This window comes from Aquila chrysaetos, chromosome 21 (assembly GCF_900496995.4).
Source record: "Aquila chrysaetos chrysaetos chromosome 21, bAquChr1.4, whole genome shotgun sequence".
Lineage (NCBI taxonomy): Eukaryota > Metazoa > Chordata > Aves > Accipitriformes > Accipitridae > Aquila > Aquila chrysaetos.
In genome coordinates this window covers 15,659,019-15,676,922 of record NC_044024.1, presented here as the reverse complement: position 1 = coordinate 15,676,922, position 17,904 = coordinate 15,659,019, and the positions used below count along the sequence as shown (strand labels likewise).

Sequence of the window (17,904 nt, the reverse complement as noted above, 5' to 3'; positions counted from 1 at the left end):
ATACTCTACTTACAACAAATTTGTCACTTTCTGAAATTTACTTCAGCAACATTCCCACCCGAAACAATATGCAGATAGATAGCGGTCTTACCCTTTCAACACTTTTGATATACATTCTGAAGTCCGTCACTGTTAGTGTACCACTGACTGCTCCCATAAATGGACAGATATACATAACATCTTTAGCTGGAAAACAGACCAATTAAAGCTTTGTTTTACTCTTACGGACATATGTTCCAAAAAAATCTATTTCCACTTAAAAATAGCAAGATTTTTGCAGTTCCATGAGATTTTGATGCTTGATCTCTATAGAAAAGCCTACTCTTCAGATGTTGTCAGGACTGAAAGAGCTGTCTTTATCTCAACAATGAAAACAATCAAATTCCTCAGTCCCACTGCTGCTGAGCAACTACTGAGCAACTGGGGCTGGGCTCAGCTAGCACGGGCTGCAGTAAGGGCAGGCAGGTAACAAAGCAGCACCCTGGTGGCATTCCTAGCTGCAGGTGGCTCTGGTCCCTGCCCGGAGGTGTAAAGCACCCACAGGCACCTCAGAGAGAGAGCATCCAAATGGACCATTACTGCTATGTACGCAATTGACCTCTGAGTAATTCAGTTATATGCCTACATCTTCATTTTCACTCTTTAGCTAGTATTCTTTTCTAGCCAAGTACTGTACTGCTAACACAGAGCTTGCCGTCACAGGCCAAAGTGAAATAAATCTCATTAAGAACTGGAAACTAAGTTTTCCATAACTTCATCTTCTTTGCTATCACAGTTCTGAAGGTTTTGAATCTATTAAGTATCCTTGGCATCCCCAAGCAGAAATACAACCCATACACCTATATGGAACAAACTAACCTTTGAAAAAAAATGATTTATCTATATGGAGCAAGTCATCCTCTAAAACTGATTTCTCCTTCCTACATTTAGATTTAAAAGACAAAGAAAAGAAATCCACATCAAATCAGCTAATCTAAAGTGGCATTAAATTAAAATAGCAGAAGTCAAAAGGAAATAATATTCTGTTTTTAAATAAATAAACTAGTGATTTAATAGTATTCAGTGTAGTACTCAATAGTATGCTTACCAATAACTTTGATTGATTCTCCAGGAAAAAGTGGAGCCTCTTCCATCTGTGCTAGTTTGTTTCCATCCCGCAGTGCCTGGCAGAAATCCAAAACCATGAGTAAATCTCACTTTCCATCTGTACTACATCGATACATTTTGATGCAAAGTGCTTTTACTACCAGATTACTGGAACACAAGAAGTGTATCTTTTTTTACAAGGCACAACTGCATTAACCAGTACCACAGTAAAAAAAACCCACAACACAGAACTCGGTATTAAAAATATTACAGAGACATACATGTTAGTAACATATTAGTAATAAAGCATTTTAATTAGTTTCACATGCTAGCTACATATAGCATACAAAAATATGAACAATAAGATCAGCCCAAATTTGTAATTAATAATTTGTTAGTCTTTTGCTAAATGCAGGTATTATTTTGGGTATTTTATCTACTTAGGAACGTTTTAAAGCTCATATTAAATTTTTTTCTATTCTTAATGTTGTTTATTTGAGTATTTTCATGTGAGAGAATTATATGGCAGAAGCTTTACTTATTTAACATTTTAACTTTGTATTTTTGATAGCAAGAAGTCAGAAGCACCCCATGATGCTCTATTTCAATCAATACCCTACTGAGAGTGCCACAAGTTGTGGAAGAGGTCCATTATAGGAATTTTGGATCCAGAAGGTCAGATTAAGAATGAAGTAATAATGAAATATAGAAGAACAATTAGCAATTTTAAAACAAGGGCTAGTTCCATAAATTTTCATTTAAGTAAATGGCTTCATTCCTGAATGATACAAGATTGATCCTTTGGGTCCTTCGCTGGCGGCTAAGATTTATAATGTACTAAAGATTCTAATTAAGAATAAAAGGGTTTACAGGACTTTTAAGGACCACGTGAGAAAGTGATCTCTCTCGGGTCAACACGATGAGATATTAAGGTTTCAATTTTTTACATCCTAAAGTGAGAATAAATATAATGGGCTATGTTACAGTAAACAACTCTTCCCTTGTATTACAGCTCTGATGCACATACAAATAATTGGTAGAATCTGTCTGTCTCCAAACAAACTACCCCAAGCTCTCAATAATAAATAATTTTCAAAGATATTTCAATTGATCTCTGGCTTTAGATTTTCTTGGAAACTAACAGAATTTTATATTCAGCACCCAATCACAAAAGATGGGTGTGCAGAGAATTAGCCATTACTTAAAAACTTACAAGGGCAGATGTGCTCTGTCAGACAGGGGCTTACGTGCAGTATTACATTCTAGACTACAGGACATTACACGAAAACCCTACCTAGCACATAACCAGTTAACACACTAAATGCTTTCTATGGATTCTCTTGCATGAGAAATACAAGATTTGTATGTACTGTACAAGTACTAATATATAGTACCTTGCTACACAGTTAATGAATGAAAGATGAGTAAAACTTGCCACCTGATCAGGTTCTGCTTCAGAATGATAGCCATTGTGTCCATCCTGAATCTCCTGCATTGCATGAGGCAGCAGTAGGGCAAGGGAGAAGTAACAGGAAAAAACATGCAGACAACAGGTGAAAGGACAGAATCTTTTCTTTTTTTGTTTCCTTTTTTTATTTTCTTTCCTTAAAAAGACAGCATATACTTTAACTCCAGTCAAGCTAGTCAAAATTTTCCGCTCCTGGCACAAACTACTTTCCAGAGAAAGGAATCCAAGCTATTAGCACTATCCCTTTAATGTTTTTGGCACCACACAAAATGAAAAATTTACTCCCTTTTTCACAAAAGAGTCAGTGCTGGTAGATAAGAACATAAAAGTATGTACTGTCTTTTTAAGACAAGCAACCTTATATTGAAGAAAATTAATTCAAAGTATGCCACATGCTTATCAATAGAAGAAATTGAGTACAGCTTGCAATGGTAGCATTAGGGGAAAACTCATGCAAGCTTTCAAGGAAAAAATAGGTCAACATCAAATAGAAGTATCTAGACAATTTAAAAAATGCTTTACTGTGTAAAACATGTTTTAATCGAACTTTCAGTTTTATGGTTTCACATATTTTTCCAGCAACTTCTGTGCTGTTGCTGGAAACCTAGTCAGTAACTTTACAGAACCTAAAATTACTCCTCATAACAAAATATGCAAAAAATTCACATTTTAATGTTAATTTATTTTTGCATCATATTGGCAGCAAATCCTGAATATTAATTAAATCTCTTTAATAAACATAAGGTCCCTATGCACTCCAGAGAGAAGCACAAATGTCATAGGGTCATATAAAGTAATTGTTTTAATACGTTCAGCCAAAATTTTCTTCCATCTTCTTTCTTTCTTTATTAACTGAAAAGAAGTTGTCTGACAGTCTATTATTCCCAGTTCAGATGCAAAGAACTTCTCACTTGATAGACTGTAAAACCTGCCTCAGTCTAAATTTACAAATGTTTGCTAAAGTCAATTTTTCTTTTTACAGTACTTCTACAGAAACCTCAAAAAAGAAAAACTTAGCAGAACTTCAGATATCTTCAGATAATTTGAACTCTACAAGAGTTTAAAGTTATCATTAATTAAAAAACCCTTTCAAATTATAAAGGACTCCTAACATTTATGTATTGGTGGAATTTTGTTAAACAGAAATTACTTAAATTTCAGACCATAAAAACGTTGCTTCTGAAATTAAAGCAAAATAGATATTGTGATCTCTGGAAGAAAACCAGAAGGACAACCAGCAAATACACCAGAAGATTTTAAATAAATGAAAGAGAAAGAAGCACAGCAGATCATTCAAAGATGAAAGCCTTTACAAAGAACTATGAAAAACTGAACAAAAACAATCAATTTTTTGTTACTCAACCCAGATGGATTATTTCAAGAGCTATCTATTAAAAAAAAAAAAAAAAAAAAAAAAAAGAACAACTTGTGGATTTGTATGATTGGACTAAACACATCATTTTCAAATATGTAAACAACAGATGAGAAAAAGAAATCATTCAGACTTCATCTCTTGGTCTGAGAGTGAACAAGAGGTCTTTGTTTGAATAAAAGTGTTAGACACATTTCATGAACAATGTCAGAACACTATCCAGATCATTTCTCACTCCATAAATGTTACTAAGAGAGAGGGACAAGAAAACAAGGCATGCCCTTTTTATATCTCCAATGAACAATGGGCAAGACCTAGTCTCAAAATTATCATTAAAAAGATGCAGGTCATTGCACTAGTGTCTAACTTCAAACTTAACTTTCAATCCTACTACAGGGTAGTAACAATTAAAGTAAAACATGTACAAAGGCAAGCATGAATTGGTATCTTACTTAAATAGGACAGACAAAGACGTAACGCTGTTACTACTAATATTCTTCAGCATAGATAACATGTTAGAGCTGCTAATACAGTACTCCGTAGTCCGAAGCATGTAAGCCTCAGTTGCAAGCATCCATTTTGTCAAAATTAATGCAATAAAACTGAAGTTAGTATTGCACATTCATAACATAATTTAAAAATACTGCTCTCTTACACATTGACTTTTATTGCTCATGAAAACATTGTAATGTATATAAAGCATTTCTATGGCAAAGAAGCTGTTGCACTGCATAGCAAAATGGTCTGACTGGTACATAAAAACCATTAATGAAGTAAAGAAGAACGCTTGACACACCAAGATCTCACACAGCACAAAAGACAAACAGGTAGGAGGCCGTTTTACTGCTAGCCAAAGGTAATCTTACCCGTATAACAGGCCTCCTGTACACCTGTTAGTTAAAATATAAAATGTTATCCAACAAAACACACAATTTGATTTGTTAAAGATATCTTACTTCATCAGATTTTCAGAAGAACTTTACTTCCAAACATTTTAATTATAGCTGGATTTTGAAAGAACAAAACAAAACTATGCCGATCTAGTAGCTCTCATTTGCAAATTGTTTTGGTCTAAAAACAATCTAGCCACTTCATTTTAGTGATGTAACAAATGTCAAGCTCTTTTGAAACATTCATTCCTAATCACCCTTTTATCCAGTTACAATGTGCTATTGTGAAAAGAGAAGAAAGAGCCTGGTAATCCTTCTAGGTGGAAGACAGTAAGACTGCAATAACAGCCATGAAGTATAACCACCATATCTTTTAGATTCAAATGGCAAAACAAGGATAGCAACAACTCTTCTCAACTTATTTCTGAAGGTGTCTATATTCAGCTACTATAATCTAAGCAATTGTCATTTATATGAACACCTCATTCAAGAATACTCTCCAGGCAGAAAGTATGCCAGAGAAGACAGACACAGCAGAGTTCAAACTCAGAGTGAGATCATGTTGCTGTAAGGTTTAGCAAGCAACAGCTCGCTCAGTACTTTCCAGTTTTGATGATCTCATTTGCAGCCCCTTTGCTTCTGTTTGATTCCCCCCTCCCCGAAATTACATTCTGGTAAGGTAAGTTACACAGAGTAACATGAGTAACATCATTAGATACAAGAATCGATATATTTACCTGTTTTTTACAAACATATTGATTGAAACATTAAAAAAAGGATGAAAGAAAGAATAAAGCAGTGAGTTCCTGGTAAATCCATCAGAAAGCAACAGAACTGCCTGACCAGTTCCAGAAGCGCGCACACACATCTGGCCCTACCTGAAGTTTCTGAGTTGTAAAATAGTCTCTAAATGCAGCAACTCGAGGTAACCAAATGTAACAAAGACACAGAAAATTGCTCAGTGTGCATCAAAAGGGAAAGATGTCTCAAAGGAAAATGGAGTTATAAATGGGCATTATCTTTTTACATGTAATGATGAATAAACCTAGCCTAAGCAACTAGTCGTACCACTGAACTTCAGCAGAAGCTACGTGCAAAGAAAACCCTCTCCTAGAACATAGACACTGCTTCACAAGATACTGGTCCTAAACGTAACTGAAGATATTCTAGGATAAAAAATTCCATGATGTTATACACAAATACAGGATTTCAGATCACAGCAATGCAATGATGCCAAATACAATTTATACACAAAAATTCTTAATATCACCAGGCTTAAATTTTTTTCTTTCGTTTCTAAGAAACAGAGAATAAAGCAGAATTTTAATTAGGCCTTAAAAGACTTGTTCCTGTTAAATAATATCCAAGATGAATTTGGTATAAAGAAGGAGGTTATTTACAATTAAAAAGTGCTCTTTATTCCAGAGGAATGTGTTCTAACTCAGCGATAAACTGAACACCAAGCTTACATACTTGGATTTTACTAAAATGAAGTCCTTGATCTACAGGGCAAATAAAACATCGACAGCTGTAATGCAAGGTTTCCCACAATGTTTTATCAAAGATGTTAGCCTTGACCTGAAATAAGCATTTGCAATTCAGCTGCCATAGTACGGAAGAGCTACACTTTTTTATGAGTAGAAGCTGCTGACTGTGCCAATAGTGTGAAACTCTGTGAGGTGAATTTTTAAGTAGAGTACGGTCAAAAACATTTTGTGGATTCATCTTCAGGCTTGTGCTGAATCTGACCTGCTGTCACAGAATCTAAAATACACTGTTTCTGGACAACAAACTTTTTAATCACAGAGCGTATTAGAAAATAAATTAAAATCTAGTTAAAACCAAAACCAGATAAAATCTTCATTTGGCCATTTTGCATGAAGACCATGAAACTGTTTCAAATCTAGGAAGAAAAAGGATCTAGATAGCAGCAGCCTGGGTTTCTGAAAGGCACTTGAAACACAGGTGAGTTTTGTCAATTTGTAAGAGAAGGAAAACTGCATATGCTCCACTCTTGATAGTTCAGTTTGCTGGCTGAACGGCATATAGGAAACAGCAAATGAGCACGAAAGAATAGGGGTAAAAAAGCATAATGGAACCTACCAGGTGAACCATACTGTGCAATCATTACCTTAATGATAAAAATGTTGCTGGGAGGGAATGAAAAAGGTGATTTGTTTGTTTGCTTGTTTGATGTTAAATTCTCTGCCTCTGGTGAAACCCCATGAAAAATGATAGTCATTTATGTTCTTTGCATGGTAACAAAGACACATGCATTTATATTTTGTGAGATCTGGAGACCTCAACTCTGTACTCTGAATGACACACACTAGAAACAATTTCAACCTGTAACTATTAATCTACTTTACCGATTTTTTTTAATGCACTAATCAAAAGAAAAGACAACTCACTTTTAGCATTCTATTCAAAACATTGACTTTTAATTTTCCTTTCACCTGTCTCTTAATTTTTATTCTGTAGACTTCAATGCCACTATTCTAAATATGGAGGAAAACACAAAGCAGATTCAAGACTCCTACGCATAATGAGATGTTTCTAGTTCTGAAACATTCAGCCATCACTTAAGTACTTACCATCTGATAATCAAGGTAGCAAGGACTTTCCTGATCATTCACTCTTTTATCTTAAACAAATCAATGCATTCCTCAAGTCACTTACCCTGTAGTCTCTGGACACACCTTCTGATGGGACAGACCCTGAAATCTGACTAGAAATGGTTGCAGCTATCAGCTGTTTACACCATTCCACATGGGATCCAGTCGGGCTACAAAAACAATATTTCAAATTATTTAGCAGTAATTCAAAATGCATACTGAGAATAGCATAGGAACTGAGCATATCCAGAAAACAAGACCATAAATGATCACTAACATCATAAAAATTAGCTTGCTTTGTGGGCAGAATGCAACTGTTTTGCTGATCAAATTAGGGAAAAGAATTTTACTAGATCTTATCAGAGATGCAGAGCTGTCAGTAGGTTAAAAGCGAGGTTAGGGTCCTAGGAACTTATAAAAATGTTGGTTTCCTTATCCAGTATAATTTTTCTCATCATTCACACATTTTTTTCTTAAAGCCATCCATGGAATTAATTTGGTCAAGTAATAGGAAACTCCTTACGCTTTCCTTATTATTATTTCCTGATTATTCAGTACATCCTCAAAATTAAATTACCTGTATGCCAGCATTTAAAAATTTAAGATACGCTAGTGTTGTATTCTATATTAATATTAAATGTAGAAAATACATGCTTTCTAAAGGGTAACTTCTAGTTAGCCATATCTTTTTCCTATTCATAAAATAATCTCTGAATAATCTTTAGGACAGGCCTTCCCATGCCACGGCAAGGAATTCTGCAGTGTAAGGTGTTTATAAGAACCCTAAAGACAAAGCACCTGAACAGCAGAATCGCACTAAATCCCAGATGATGCATTTTGAGAACAGTTGCCTGAAATAGTGCTGCTTACAAATAACGTAATATTGAGTGTGAGAAACAATTACACAGATTGTTGCCAGCTACTTTGAAGAGCGCTAGGTCTGCTTCAAAACATGCCAGTATCTAATGAAAAACTGGGAATGCCAGAGGGAGCTGTTCCCTGAGTGCCACAGCAGCCTCAGCCGATGCCTTCAAACAGTTTAGTTGGGCTCTTTTACAGATTTAATGCTTATTTGGAAGTCAAATACAGAAAGAAAATTTTAATTAATTTTTAGAAATCATTCATAAACTAGCTTTGGATTCTGTGAGTATCCCGTGACATTGAAGTGAATAACTACATACGCATACCCAGCACTCAACAGGTGCACCACAACTTGGCCATTAAGAGGGTGGGATAATGGCATAAGATGACCATTTACTACTTAATGTAAGTATACTACTTATATTAACTCTGCTAGGATAGGTAGATCTAAGGTGAAGATGCATCCAACAACTTCATACCTGAAATGAAAGCTCTTTCAGAACTTTTCTGATAAATTTTAGTAGCTTTCTCCCCACCTGCAAAATTCTACACAGTACTAGATCACAAAATGTTGTTTTGCAGCTAAAACACATCTGTGATATTCCCGCTTGAACAATGAAGATAATTCTCAGGTTAGTGCTGAACTCGAGTCCAGATTCACTTAGAGAAACTTTTGACTTAAGTTTTTGCAAAAGAGTGCATGAGCTAAACCCTACAGTAATCCTCTTCTGATCTCATTTATTTCTCCTTCTCTTACATCTCTCAATTTCTAGTGCATCTCTTTAGGGTTCGCCCGTTTCCCAGTAAGCATTTACTTGTTAATTAAGAAAAGGATTTATTTTTCTATGACTTATCTTCACCGGGAATCACTACATCAACAAAGTTAATAGCAGCAGGAAAACAAATATGAATGCAGGTCCATCTCCTAGGATCACTGTCTCAGGATGTATCAGTGTACCACAGGATGCTGATCATGCCAATGTGACTTATCACCATCTATCAAGTGGGACACCTACCAGTACACATCTTTTCATTCTGTCTCATCTGAGGTCACGCACATTAGTGTAGCCCGGTACAACCGTACTGGCAAATAAACAAGTTACGTGACAAAGGGATATTACAACTTTTCCAGGGTAAAACAAGATTAGAAGGAGAAAGAAAGATGAAAATTAAGATAAGAAAGTGCATTATTAAGGAATACAAAGATGTAAGGTTTGGTGATAGAAAAGGGACATTTGATTTCCACCTTCATTAGAACGATGTAGAACTCCAGGTTTCTTCTAACAGAAAAGAGAGAGAATATGGAGACTGGAATTTGGCCCTAATTTTTAAATACAGTCTTTATTTTTTAATCTGGGTGAAATTTCCATTAGTTTCTACTCCTTATTTAAGGATTTTTAAATTCAGCTCCGAAGTCTGCCTCCACATGGAAACTTCTAAAGGAAGGAATGACTCTGCCAACAACTGCTGGACTAGATGCGGTAACACCTGGTGTCAAGCTCCTGCACCCCCACGCCGGCGAAGCCCCCCCAGCCTGCAGCCAGCCGAGCATCTGCCACGGAGACACGCACCCACAAACTGACACACCGGGGGGGGGGGACACAAGGCTGCTCTGGGACAGTTACAGCTCTGCAGATGAAACACACGCTCGCATGAGGGAGAGAAAAAAAAAAAAAAAAAAAAGGCCTCAAAATCTGAGACCGGTCTCACTTGAGTTTGCGAAGATGAGAAGCTACGCGCTGCCCAAAAAACCCCGGGCCAAAATCCCGCAGGCAGCCTCAGCCTTCGCGCCGACGACGACGTGACTGACGAAAAACACACAACCGCAAGCAGGAAACTTTGACAAGAGCCAGTTCCCCCGCCGAGGAAAATCCGCCGCCAGCCCGCGCGGTTACACAAAAATAAGCGCCCAGATTGAAGTTGCTCGGCCCGGCTGGGCTCCGCGCCGGCGGGCAGGCCGCCCCAAGGCCGGCGGGGGGCCCAGCTGCCCGGAGGCGCGGGCCGAGGGGCGCCCGCCGCCGCCTCCCGCCGCCCGGCCCCGCGGGGAGGGCAGGCCGCGGCGCCCCCTTCTCCCGCCGCCCCCGGCCGGGACGCGCCTCTTCGCCGCCGAGCTCCGCTCACCTGTCCAGCGTCTCCGTGCTGGCCTGCCGCGACCCCGTCCCCGCCGCCGCGGCGCCCCCCCGCCCGCACGGCTCTCCGGCTCACGCCGCCGCCTTCCACCGCCGGCCCGGCCGCCGCCGCCGCCGCCCGCTCCATGTTGCCGGCCGCCGGCGGGACTCGCTGCGCCGCCGGGATGGCGGACTCCCGCCCCTCCGCGGCGCGGCCCCCCGGCCCGGCCCGGCGCGGCGCGGCCCGGCCCTGCCGCCTCAGCCCGGCCCGCTCGGGCCCCGGCGGCGGCCGAGAGCTGTCACCTGGCGGCGGGGCTTACCCACAGGCCTCCGCGCCGCCGCGAGGGCGGGCAGCGGCCCCGCGCGGCGGGGGAAGGCCCGGCTGCTGCCGCCCCGCCGGCTCCGCGGGGCCCGGCCCGGCCCGGCGGCTGAGGGGAGGGCAGGGCCGGCGGGCACCCCCTCAGGCCCCCAGCCCCCTCGGCGCTGGGAGAGCTGGACCGGCATCAGCGCTGACGGAAACGCGCGACCCCTCTCAGTGTTCCATTACAACGTCCGTCAGAGGCAAAGGGTTTAAAACTGACATTTTTATTCTTTCCTTCACACACATACATGGCAGACGGCTGTTAAGCTCTCTCTCCCCCCCCACCCCACAGTCGCTTGCCAAGGGACGCCCAGCTCCGGAGCAGTCCTGCGGGGTCGGGCGAGGGCGGCCGGCACTGTTACTTCAGGAGCAGCAAGGAGCGAGTACGCGAGGGGATTCCTGGTCAGTTATAAAAACCTGTTTTCTCAAGCATGACACAAAACGCTCACCGAGAGACAAAAAAACTGAACTCAAGGCAGAGTTTAAAAATACATTAAGAGGAGGTAGTATGCAAATCGTTTCTAGGGTACACCCATAACAGTGATGCTGGGGTGGATAAGGCATAATCAAATAAAAAAGGCATTCAACAAATAAACTTTCTACATAAGTAACTGAAGCCCCGCACAAAAACTAGGCTATCTTCTCCGGGTCCGCGGAAGTAAGAGTACAGAAAGGAAAAAACTAAAACAGTGCTCTGAGATGGATAGTTCATGTTGGATATTGGGCATTTACAGCTGTTGATGTTCCCATCCCAGCCCTGCTTTTTTACCCCTCCTGGAGAAGGCACTCGGCACCTGGAACTCTCTCATTCACCACCTCGAAAGCGTCCCCGCGTTTGTTCTTGGCTGCGACAGCTACAACAGGGAACCGACTGCAGTTAACAACGGGTCAGCTGCTGCACCTGCCCCTGCGCCCAGGGGACCGGCGGTGCCCTACAGATACAGCATTGCAGAACGACAGCCCCCAGCACGCGTGTAAGTGGAAGGGAGAAAAGCTTTCTGTTAACATTGATCAGTTTGTATGCCTACATTCACAACTTCAAAGTAGTATCTTCCAGAAAGTATTGGATTAAAAACACCTCTATGTTTGCCTAATATCGCCATGTAAAAATAGAATTAAAACAAGTATCGTATCTGTTGACTTGAAAAAAATCCAAGCCCGCACAGAGCTATGTTAGAGAGCTTCAAAGACTGAAATTCGACTGAACCAGTAATATGAAGAATGGGATATATGTAATGAAGTAAGTGCAAAAAGATCCTTTCCATTATATTACACTTTCCCAAATGCAATAGGTTATCATGTAGTGTTTACACAGTAAAAACGATTAGATTTTCTGAACTTCTCCACGCTGCTCAGAGATGTCACCAATACATCCAACTCAAATACAGAAACTTTAAATATTCTAATAAAAATAGCTTTTTTTATAAACCACAAGTAGAAGGCAAATATACCAGAATATGCATAGCTTTCAAAATGTAAAGTATACCATGAACAATTCAGTATCCTTCTTCATTTATCTGATGTAATGCATCCTATTTACCTTAACAAGTCAAGATTTGAGGACAATGTTGTTATTCTGGAAACACAGAAGAACATTGATGGGAGAATGAAATTTAGAGGACAAAAATAAGTCTTATAAATTGTGTATTTAGAACACACATGCCGTATGCTCCGAGCTTCCCTGAAAAAAATAGTGCAATTCAGTGTATATACTGAATTAAATCAAGAGGTGGTATACTTTTATTCCTTTGAAAAAATACTGTTCTAAAAATATTCAGATGTCCTCTAAACTTTGACTTATTTTATGGAACTATAGCTTTAAATTTAGTTTTCATATGCAAAATATTTACACTGTATAAACTTGCAGAATTTCTAACAAACTATATTATATATACTTACACAAAACTTAATTTATATATAATCCTATTATATCTTGCAGATCAAAACTCACCACATGTACAATAATTTACAATGACAGAAGCCTCAAGCATCAAAATATCTCCTTTAAAATAACAATATTAGATAAAAGTCCTCTACAGATTCTGAATTGCAATATTTCCTGGATTGCCTGAATATCATTAAACTTCTGAGAATATGCAAAATTTTAATTAAATATCAAGTAGCAAGGTTTGTGCTGTCATAAGAAATGCTTGCAACTGTTTAAAAAATACCTGAAAAGGAACAAATTAAAGGTTTACAAGAAGCCTCTGAAATGAAGGCTTGAAACTAGAATTCACTGGAAGGTTCAATATAAGTGCACACATTATATGTAAATCTTGTATACTCTAAGTCCCTTAAATACTTAAGAATAAATTCATTGAACAAAAGTTAAATTAAACAGTAAGCTATAAATGTACAAGTTTTCAACAGTATTTGTAACTGAAAATTTTTGCCTACTTTGGTATAAAAAGCTCCTTTAAACAGGCACATTTACTTTTAGAAGACAAACACAAGCTTTAATACTATGGCTATTGCTGGATATTTAAGCAATGTCTCTGTGGGTCTGTTTTTAATTATATAAACCTTCTTTAGAACCATTTTATTTTGTATTAATCCAAAGAACCAATATTGCCAACAGTGATAATTTGTAATATACTTTAGTGCTGAACAGTTAGCCAAAACAGGACTTCTCAGAATCCAGTACAATTGTCATTTGTTTAAAAAATAAATTAAAAAAAAAAATCAATTTACAGTAAAAAATAGCTTTTTCTTTTCTTTTGATATCTACTGAGCTATTTGAATTTTTTTACTTAGAAGCATATCAGTGAAATCCCTTCCATAGTTTTGTTTATTTTGAAAAAGGAAAATTTGGAATTCTCAGGTAACTGGAAAATTTCAACACTTTTCTCTGAAATCTTACAATAGAATTTATTTCCACAAACGTATTCCTAACAGGAATACACACATATCTAATTTTTACACAATGTGAATATTCCTATTGCCATTAATGCATTTATTCACAACATGTAAGACTGAGCATGAATTTCCTTACAGGAACATGACCTACAATGTAATAAATTAAAGCATTCTCATGAAAACAATAAATCCATTTCATTTCAATTGTACCAGACTTTCCAAAATCACTCTTAAAGCCCTCCATAACTAGAAGATGATTAATAACGTTCCCAGTCCACAGGTTCTGAAAGGCACGTAATTGAAGAGTTGGGTTTGTTTGTTTTGAAGTCCTCCTCAAATGAAGGCAGTCTAAAATAATTTGTGTTAGGACAGTCTAATATAAGGCATTAAAATATTCCTCTCTATGCTATGTTAAGCACCACTTGCTATTAACAGTATAGAACGAAGCCAACATTTTCTTCAAAAATGTGTTTGTACTTGGGACATCATTTGTGAGGGAGATGCTGATGAGGCTGATGAATTGGGTATCTTAGAATTATTTGTGATCTGTAGTTCTTCAAGTCTCCTTATATAATCATCACGTAACGCAAGGAGCTCCATGTAACGCTGCTCCACTGGATTTGGCTGCTAGAAAGAGATCTATATTAGTCTTATCACTTCAGTCCAACTACTTCTATACAATTAGGCTGCTGTAGTATTTGTTTTCCTGGCATTACTCAGTATTTGTAGTTTCCAACATACGTAACAAGTTGTAGCCAAACAGAAATATTTATTTCTATAATACAAGAGCCCTCTGCCTTCCAGTTGTTCTCATCCAAAGAAAATCTTTACACAAAACAGTTCTTCCTACCTCAGTAAAATCAGCCAGCACTTCCTGGAGCATATGGATTTTATTTTCTTATTATCTAATATTGTGTGGAAGATAGGTGTGAATACCTTGTCTGAAGCTTTTCTCTTCTTGACTTATTAAAAGGCTTTAGATTCCAGAGGTCAGATGTCTCATCATCTTCCCTAAAAACAGTGTTTAGCCAGACTATTTTAGCTACACTGAGGAGATTAAGATGAAATCCATGTCTTCAAATTAAATAATTTCCCTTACTGATGAAATTTACTTCAGTTTTTAATAGCAGTGAATTCTCTAAGTAAACCTGAATGTGTTTAAAATCAACCACCCTAGCATTCAAGAGATTACTCACAGAAAGAGCATCTTAACTGTTTCCATTTTAAACTTAGCTTCCTTTTTCAGATCAAGTAATGAAACAAATGGAAAAGTATTACAAATGTCCAAGGCAGATACAGAGCCTAAAGTTACCTTCAGCTGTATATCCCTGTCAAGAAGTTGCTGCTGTTTCACAGTTAATTAAATTAAGCCTGTAATTAAAAGCTATTAGCAGTACAGTAGGAGCAAATGTAAACGCCTCACCAGTTGAAAAACAGCTGAACTGGCACTCTTAGGTGCACCACTCACTATGCACCCCAGAAGAGGACAGCGATGAATGCTGAAGCAACTGTGGAAGTTGGATCAATGACTGAATCTAGTTACTAAGATGATTAGAGATGTAGGGTTAATGATGTTGCTAGTGACAGACCAGACTCTTCATTAGACTGAAGTCTGATGCGGAACATGCTTCTAAGTAATGGCATTAAGAAAGGCCATCAAAAAACTGGTTCAGGCCACATGCCCACTGTTCAATTGCTTAAGTCAAGATGAAGCATAAATTTCAAGTGCAGCACAGAAAAATTGTCGCATTTTATATATAAAAATGGCAAAAATGAGGGACCAGTAGTAGCAGCATAGAAGATTATCACATGGGTTTGCATTTCTAATAAAAAACTCCTGCCAAAAACCTTTCCTGAATAATGGCAAAGCGCATTTTTAAGTAGATTTACAGCTAATTTGCATGCCCTACAATCCTTCACTTTCTAAAATAAATCTTTGGATTCATCTTTTGCAAAATGGCCTCATCTTTCACAGCAAGCAACAAAAGCTCTAAAACTAGAACTTCAAATTAAAACTGGCAACATACTTGTAAGAAAATATATAAAACTGTCTGGCTTTCTTGCAGCCTCTGAAGTGTTGTAAATAAATACAGGAGATCAGCTGCAGAAAAGGAAGTGCATTGCTTGAAAACTCCTGATTCATTCCAGGGGCTGGACTGTGAAGACTGCTTCTGTCAAAGAAATTGCTCCTCTATCTTCTCCTACTCAAAACTCCACAACTTGTTAGGAAGGACAAGTAAGACTCTGTACATTGTCTTTACATGCCACATTGCTAAGATTTCTAGAAGATTGTAACAAACATTGAGTGTCCATATATTAAACATTAAAAGCACAGAACTGAACTATATGTAATTATGTAATTTGATAAACGCTTTTCTGGGCTTCCAATCTGATCCACTTGTATAATTTTCAGTAACGGCTTTCATCCAACAGTTACACAGTCTAAACAATGTTGGGTCATCAAAGTTACATAAGAAAAGAAAAAAGAATCTTACCATAAGCCATCAATACAGATAGCAGTTTTGAAAAAGAAAGGACTGAATAGATCATCTTAATTTGTAAAAGACTTCATACACTTTCTCAGAAAAAGAATAAAGACTAAGCAAATGCAACTAAGCGTGTTTGTGATGCTAATGCCCTAACTCTTCAGGGATCAGTAAGCCCTATTTCTAAAGTGTTGTCATTCACCCTTCAGTAGCATGAAATGCCCTTAAAAAATGCTCCCCCAGGCCAGTCCGCAAGAAAAGGGACTAGAAAGAGCTTGAAGATGACTTGATACTAAGCAGTGAAATAAGTTCAGTGTTCTGAGAAGAGCTGAGTAAGAAAAAAAAAAAAAAAACAAACCAAACTGAATAATAATTTTCACTTTTTTCTCTGCATCTTTACAAAAACCTGAAAAATGTGAACAGATTATAGGTACTATTCTACAAGTCAGTTACGACACAAAATCCTATTTCTGAAGTCTAAAAGCATTTTGTACGTTATAGAGAATTTACTTACTTGTTGCCGAATTCTTGGATTCCACCTGATGTAGTAATTGACCCAGAGCTCTAAATGACGCATACTGGCTACCGGATAGAGCGCTCGATTTAGCTCTTTAGTATAAAAAGGATTGGTGTATTTAGATTTTTCACTGTTTATTAAAGACCATAACGATAATGTTTTCTCAGTCACTTTCTAAAATGAAATTGAAATAAGAACAGTAAATATTTGCACAAAATCAGGAAATCCATCATAGAAGCCATGGTTACATTCTAAAATTAATACACTTCTGATTTACTTAGAAGCATAGTAAGTTACTGTATTAGAAATATTCCAAAACCAGAGCTTAGCAAGTATTTTAGTGACTGAATAGTCTTTAAGCTACCAAAACTAAGGAACTTACCATGCAACTATTCTTTAACAAGAATAAAGCCAGTTTAAAACCATTGTCATACAAGGAATATAACCAAATACGATACAACGAAAACTTTTTGTAATCATCTAGAGTCAAGATAGCAATACAATTAAACAATCAGTGGTTTGACTAACCTCTTTTTCTCTAACAGACTCACTGTTATACAAGAAAGTACCAAACCGGCAGCTGTACAAGTGATCCAGGATTGTAATCAAGAACTGCTCATTGAATTCAAAGGCTGTAGGAAACTAAAAACAGAAAAGATAAATTTGTTCTTTACATCATAAAAGGAGGGAGAGATGCACATGCCCTGGTTAAGAAGCTAAAGGTGGCATTTAGAAGCCTGAATACATCTACAAATAATTTTTAAGATAATACTTTCATATACTTTATAGCACAGTAAGTGTTCAGATGACATGAGGTGTTCAACTTTCTCAAACTAGTCACTGAAAAGAACTCTTCTCAAAATGTTCTTAACTGCCTTTAATTTCTAAATAGAAGAATAAAATACAGAATGGTTACAGTTACATTTTTACTAGCAAGACAGAGTAAGATATCCATAGTGCACTCTAAACAGTGCAGCACCAAAACAGAAAATAAGAGTTTAGCTCCTAATCCTTGGCCCTAAACAGACTTAAGTTTGCTGCTTCGTTCGTTACTTATTGAAAATACAACGTTTAAATCACAGCACTCAATAGCTCCCAAGCTTCCTTTTGAAGCTTTGACAAAACAACATTTGTTCCTGTAGTTCAAGGGACAGCTTCACAAAAATGGTGAAACGAAACAACAGACCCTATTAAGATAGTTGGATGCAATTCCTGTAAAAGCATTCTGCTGGGTCACATCTCAATATGTTTCCAAGAAGCCCATATCCAAGACACACCAGCCTT

At 37.9% G+C, this 17,904-nt stretch overlaps 2 protein-coding genes across 13 annotated transcripts in view; both read right to left on the bottom strand.

Annotated features, from left to right (window-relative positions):
- The window catches only part of MTMR1 (myotubularin related protein 1), a 40,014-nt gene extending 29,474 nt beyond the window's left edge, over positions 1-10,540 (bottom strand). The window contains exons 1-6 of one of the 7 annotated variants that reach the window (XM_029997123.2): positions 10,414-10,434; positions 7,496-7,601; positions 4,793-4,816; positions 2,522-2,575; positions 1,088-1,163; positions 92-186 (exon numbers count right to left, since the gene is read on the bottom strand). In XM_029997123.2, the coding sequence (XP_029852983.1) occupies positions 92-186; positions 1,088-1,133 (141 nt within the window). In that variant the 5' untranslated portion in view covers positions 1,134-1,163; positions 2,522-2,575; positions 4,793-4,816; positions 7,496-7,601; positions 10,414-10,434. Of the gene's footprint in view, positions 1-91; positions 187-1,087; positions 1,164-2,480; positions 2,501-2,521; positions 2,576-4,792; positions 4,817-7,495; positions 7,602-10,413 lie in introns of those variants that run through there. The other 6 variants (XM_029997125.2, XM_029997127.2, XM_029997126.2 and 3 more) reach the window with 6 other exon arrangements.
- Positions 10,541-10,969: 429 nt separating this feature from the next.
- MTM1 (myotubularin 1) overlaps positions 10,970-17,904 on the bottom strand; it is a 46,612-nt gene continuing 39,677 nt past the window's right edge. For 5 of the 6 annotated variants that reach the window (XM_029997133.2, XM_029997130.2, XM_041119075.1 and 2 more), the window contains 3 exons: positions 17,149-17,262; positions 16,618-16,794; positions 10,970-14,244 (listed from right to left, as the gene is read on the bottom strand). In XM_029997133.2, coding sequence (XP_029852993.1) covers positions 14,077-14,244; positions 16,618-16,794; positions 17,149-17,262 — 459 coding nt within the window. In that variant the 3' untranslated portion in view covers positions 10,970-14,076. The remainder of the gene's footprint in view (positions 14,245-16,617; positions 16,795-17,148; positions 17,263-17,904) is intronic. The other variant, XM_029997132.2, reaches the window with a different exon arrangement.